This window comes from Lathyrus oleraceus, chromosome 2 (assembly GCF_024323335.1).
Source record: "Lathyrus oleraceus cultivar Zhongwan6 chromosome 2, CAAS_Psat_ZW6_1.0, whole genome shotgun sequence".
Taxonomy (NCBI): Eukaryota; Viridiplantae; Streptophyta; class Magnoliopsida; order Fabales; family Fabaceae; genus Lathyrus; species Lathyrus oleraceus.
Genome location: NC_066580.1, coordinates 97,474,369 through 97,480,560, shown reverse-complemented (window position 1 = coordinate 97,480,560; position 6,192 = coordinate 97,474,369). Strand labels below are relative to the sequence as shown.

General features: G+C 27.5%; 1 protein-coding gene across 1 annotated transcript; it reads right to left on the bottom strand.

Moving 5' to 3' along the window:
- Positions 1-1,755: 1,755 nt before the first annotated feature.
- LOC127118302 (uncharacterized protein At1g66480) lies at positions 1,756-4,130 on the bottom strand. The gene is made up of 2 exons (XM_051048481.1): positions 3,377-4,130; positions 1,756-1,925 (listed from the first exon to the last, which is right to left on the bottom strand). The coding sequence occupies exons 1-2, from the start codon at positions 3,947-3,949 to the stop codon at positions 1,863-1,865; spliced, it is 636 nt and encodes a 211-aa protein (XP_050904438.1). The 5' UTR covers positions 3,950-4,130; the 3' UTR covers positions 1,756-1,862.
- Between the last annotated feature and the right edge of the window lie 2,062 nt (positions 4,131-6,192).

Below are 6,192 nucleotides of genomic sequence, written 5' to 3'. Positions count from 1 at the left end.
GACTTGGTACCACATGCATTTTGAGAAGGAGTTGGTGGCATTAGCATTTGCATTTACATCGTTATCTATTTTATTGTTTTATTGGGTGTGAATGATGCATTTTATAACTCGTTATTACTATCCTGATGCAGAATTTCACCGTAACATTTGTAAGATATATTCTCACCCCTTTTTTGTTGTTATGGCGTCTGTGCTACTCGGAAGTACAAACAATCAGGTGGAGTAACCGCTTGAGCTAGAGGATGGCGTCGATGTCTCTTTTGCTTTTATCATTGGGTACTAGAGGAGTCTCTCTGATATGTAGAACTGAGGATGAGATGTTCATTATTTATTTGTGTTATGATTTTCTTATGTTGGAGTTTTTTTTTTGTTGAGACTTATATGTCGAGCTTGATGATTTTCGATGCTTATTTTATATGACTATTTTGTGTTGATGTTTTTATGCTATGGTGAAACATGTGTGACACTCTAATTGTGAAATTTCATTTGAATTATCTTATTAAATATCGAGTCAGGAATTAGGGTGTTACACACGTGATGAAGCCCAATCGTGCCCACGATGGCGCGCAAGAAATCCAGTAGCTAGATCTCCTTTTTAGATTTCTTTTGCAACAAAAAAAAATCTCAAAACGAGTTACGAAACTCCATATATGATCAAATTACTATACATATGTCATGATGTAAATTATGCTGAAAATTTCTCGTTTCTTCACAATTTCTTGGTTTTTCTTGGTTTCTTCAACTTATTCGCTTTCTTCATATTTCTTCATACTTTAGTTCATCTTTAACTCAAAATTCCATTAATTTACTCGAAAACACTCATAACAATCATGTAATGATAGAGTGTCATCAGTCTGCAACTTTAGTCTCTTCAGGTTTTCACTCCACCATACAAGTTCTTTAACTTGTCCCACGCTTCCTTGGACGTCTTTTCTTCAATAATCTTCTCGAACACATTAGGACCCACACATTGATGAATCAAGAAAGGAATTTTGCCATCTTTCTTCCTTTGTTCATTGTGCGCAGCCTTCTGAACATCATTTGCATTCACGTCCAACGCATGTACTCCATCACTCATGATTTCAGCTACATCTTTAAATCTAAAGATGACCTTCATTTGTGCAACACATCTCTCGTAGTTCTCACCTTTGAAAACCAAAAGATTTCCATGAAATTGCGTTGATGTTGTGTTGCTGTTTGCCATTATCGTTGATTGAATCTCAATCGAGTTCGTTGATACCAATTTATTGGAACAATTAGAATTTTCAAGAAGAACAAAGAAGAATAGAAAATAAGAGAGAAAAACTATATTGTGAAAATGGAAATTTTATTATGAAATTGCTATGTATCTGATTTACAACGTCATATGTAGATATAAGCAACCAAACACATTATTTATTAACTGCAGTAATCGACCCTGTCGAATACATGCTTACATATTTCGACTCCGTCGAATACAACTAACTCTTACTCTATTATCTTTAACTAAATTTTCGACCTCTAGTTATAGAACACAACTATATCAAATTCACTTTCCAATTAACCATTAATTACTAGCTTCTAACCATATGTGGGATTGGGCTACTAATTACGTGTCTTGTATTAAGATAGCTAATAATTTTGATTAATTAGGTGTGAATGGAGATTATAAAGTGATTTTATATGAGTGTCGTGCTTGAATATAACTAATTTTACTAAAAATTAAATTATAATTAAAAAATAATTACTTTAAAATTCGTCTTAGGTCTTCGTATGCATTAAATCATTCCTGCATTTTATATATACATATATGTATTTATGTATTCCGGTACAAATGTACATATCTAAGTATCATGAAGTACTACTAATTAAAAAAATACTTGCTATTGAGAAGCTGCTGCTACGTGACTTTCTTCAATTTCCACTGGGCTAAAACTTACTCGTTTCTGCAGAATATTTAACAAAATGACATTAATTTACTAACACAATTTCTTAGAAGAATGATGTAGTAGCAAATAGGAAAAAAATGTAAATTAATTTTTAAAAATCTGCAAATATTAAGTTCAAAATATTAAAGGCTCATTTGATCCGTGGGATAAGAATCATATGTTAACTGTATTATATCATATTTCAGTTTATTATTTATTAACATAGTAAAATATAATAAATTAGAGATTAATTGATATGTAATATAAAAAAATTTATAACATCGGTTTATATGTGATTAAAGAAAAAACATCAATTATAAACTGATAATGTAAAAATTATTTACGATGTGTATATCAATTAAATTTAATAAATTAATCCTAAATTTTATCATTATCAATTTTATTTACTTCAAATCTTAATCCTGAATTTAAGTTAATAAAATAACTAGATTATTTATCTTTAAAATTCTATATTACAAAATTGAAAATTGAAATTTCATATAATATACATACAACATAAAAGGAATTTAATATTAAATTGATAAAATAATATGTCCAAAAAAATATTTAAATTATTATCATAATAAAATAATTATTAAAATTTTTAAAAATATTATAAATATTAACTTCATTTTTTATACAAAAGACATTGTTAAAATTATATTTTTTTCATTTCATAAAATATATTTCTTATAATGAATAAAATTATTTAATATATTTCTTATAAAAATACTTATTTACTTATGATATGTAAATAAATTCAATAAATATATTTCTTACATAAAATATATTTCTTATAAAACTACTTATTTACTCATGATATGTATATCAAAATTTTAAAACTTATTATTTAAAAGTTTTAATCAATTTTTCTAAAAGTTATTAAAATTTATTTAATTATTTTAAATTTTTATTATTATTAAATTAATAAAATATTAAAACTAATTTTAAAAAATATAATTAAATTTGTAGGAAATTTTGTAATTTAAATACCATATATAATTTATCATATGCCTATTTATTTTATATCATACATAGTAAAACAATATGATCATATGCACCAAACATATACTAAATATATGATAGGATAAAACTATAATTATCCTATCCTATCCTATTTACCAAACGAGCTCTAAATGTTCATAACAAATTTAAAATGTTATTTCCTCTTAGTTTTTATTTTTATTTTCTCCTTTCTAAATTGGGTATTTTAATATGCCAAAGTCTTCGTTAAAATAAATTGTATACGGCCACAACAAGTAACACTAATATATATTGAGTGCACATGCAATATATAAAAAATAATTGAGTGCACATGTAATAACCCAAAAAGTTGCAAGTTTTTCTCTAGTGGTTCGTTAGCATGTGAAACCTTCAAAATTCTTTTGACATTTACATGTTTAACATTATTTGAAGCAAAAAAATTCCAAAATAATAAAAACAAAATATAAATATAAATAAATACATACCCCACGTGGCTTACGATTTTGACTCAAAACGACACCGTCATGCTCCACCGCATCACCACCACCACCACCACTCGTTTCCATATACAAACTCATAATCTTCTCAGCCACCTCAGCCTTATCATTACTCTCTTCCATCAACTTCTCCAACTGGGCTTTAGGAAGCCTCATCTTCACCCTCATGGGCCCATCTAAGCCCAAACCAGGTAACGGTTTCACCGACGAAATATCCGAAACGGAGCGTTTTGATAGCATTAACAACTCGAGTCTATCCTTAGCATTCATGTTCCTTATTCCACTAGATTGCGCTCTTCTCGGTAGTGACGGTTTATCTTCTTCGGGCTTAATTTTGGGTAAATCTACGAGGAAGTAGATTTTCTTGGGCTTTAATTCTTGGTTGGGCTCTAATGGTTTGGCCCGAAGCCCGAAGTGTTTTACGGCTTGAGAGTCGAGGAGAACGTGGTTGGGATAGTCTTTGACGACGTCGTTTGATGTCGTTGGAGTTTTTACTTTGAAGGTTTCTCCATCTACCTTCATAATCTTTGCTTTTTTGCTTTTTCCTATGGTGTTTCCCATGATTGGTTGTTCTATAGATTCTCCACTGTCTTATACGTGGTGGTTGTTGTTGTTGTGTTTCTTTGAGGTTTTGAATTGTATTTATTTATAAGAGACGTAGTGACGAGTAAGTAAGAGGTTGAAAAATTCAAAAATGAATTATATTTGTGGGAATGTGCATGTGTGAATTGCTTGAATTTTGATGAGGTTACTTGTATTTATAAAATTAATAGGCGTGGGGTAAAGCTAGACCAACCTTTAATTATTCTTTATTGCATTGGCCCATTTTGAAAAAAAAGGAAAAACAAGTGGACATGATAGGTTAGGTTTATATTCTTTTCATATTTATGCGTTTTTTTTTTGTTTTTGAGAAACATAAAACCAATGGATGGATATATATCATTATTACAAAGATGATTTTTTAGACGGAATCATTGCAAAGAAGTTGGATGTTTTAAAATTATGTATGGATAATCATAAAAATAAAAATTCATAGCACATTATATAATCTTGATTATATAATATGAACTACCTCATCCGTCTTAGTGTTTTTTTTAAAAAAAAATTATATTTTTCAAATTAATAATTAACTAGGTTGATTTCAATGATAAAATAAATATTATTTATTAAAATAATTTTATAAATAATAAATAATTATATAAATTAAAATAAAACAAATAAAGATAAATTAATGAAAATAAATAATAAATATTATATTAATATTTTAAAAGAACAAATAATTTCAAACAAAATAAATAAATAAAAGATAAGGGAATAAGAAAGAACACTAGTTATGAAATTGCAAAAATACATAATTTTGATCTAAATTGAATTGAATTTTAAACAATTATATATATATATATATATATATATATATATATATATATATATATATATATATATATATATATATATATATATATATATATATATATGAAGTGATTTTGAACAATTATATGGATATCATATCGTTTGACTTTAGAACTTCATTTGGCAGTTAGGATTTTCGGGCAACATAGTTGAAAAGAATCTTGCTCGATGCTTTGTATATTAGTTTTGTTGGAAAAACTTTAAAATTCACTTCTTCTATGATTTTACTTGTTATTATTATTCATAATAAAAAATAATACAAGCACACACAATAATGGGTTAAATTAGTTTTTAAAAAAAAAATTTTTTAACTAAAATGAAATATTTGTGAGAAATATATCACATACTCATCTAACACATTAAAATTATTTATAATATTATTTTTTCAATTATAAATATTCAAATCTTTATATTTTTAATTAATATAAATTTTTTTCTCAAAATTTCGAATTTTTACTTGTTATTCTCAACAAACATGGAAAAATATGTTTAACAATCAAGTGTTTTTATATTATGTGTGTTTGATATTTTTAGATTCTCATTATAGGTAACGAATCTCTAAAGTATATATTTAAATAATTTTAAAATGAAGTATAACTAATATTAATATTTCTATAGTATATACGAGTATGTATATTTTAAATGAAGTATCAGTGCTGTAATTATTTCACTTTTTAAAGCGCTCTGCGTGTAGCGTCAGTTTCTTTTCTTTTCTTCGTTTTGATAAGCTGTAGGGTCAGTTTCTATCTAGTAGTATGGTGGACAAGTTTGAAAATGGATAAGGCCATCGAGATTCCCATTAATTTTCAACTCATTTTCACTCTTTATTCAACGTTGGAGTTATGGTTGGATGTAAGGTCACCGAGTAGCTGCTCACACCACCTTACGTCAGATGATTTTATCTAAATTTGTGTTCACTTTTTAAATTTTTTAATAAAATATAAAAATATAACTATAAATCATACTACTAATTATTATGTTTTATCACTTCAATGATGCTTTACGTCTTCTAAATTATCAATAGTATTTGGGTGTAGAACAAAAAAGTAAGGAGTTGATCTTGTATGAGCATTTGGTGCGGTGTAACAAAGATGTATATAAGTGTAGGTTTTTTTACCGAGATAATCCAGTTTTTCAAAAAAATTCTCAAAATATTCTAGTTTTCAGAAAAATTCCCAATCTACCCCACTTTTAGGAGGAGGCGCCAATTGAATTGGCTACTCCTCTTAAAACTTGAATGGAGGCGCCAATTGGATTGGCTAGGGCAGGTGCCCTAGCCAATCCAATTGGTGCCTATGTGTAAGTTTTAAGAGGAGGCGCCAATTCAATTGGCGACTCCCTTAAAAAATCCTAAAATGTCAAAATCTCCAACATGAAAGTTGTAGATCTTTTCA

What these genes read in the sequence shown, in the direction of transcription:
- LOC127118302 (XM_051048481.1), bottom strand. Translation starts at nt 3,949, where the DNA reads ATGGGAAACACCATAGGAAAAAGCAAAAAAGCAAAGATTATGAAGGTA. An exon ending in AAAATCGTAAGCCACGTGGG is followed by an intron (nt 1,926 to 3,376) that starts GTATGTATTTAT and finishes AATATTCTGCAG; the next exon opens with AAACGAGTAAGTTTTAGCCC.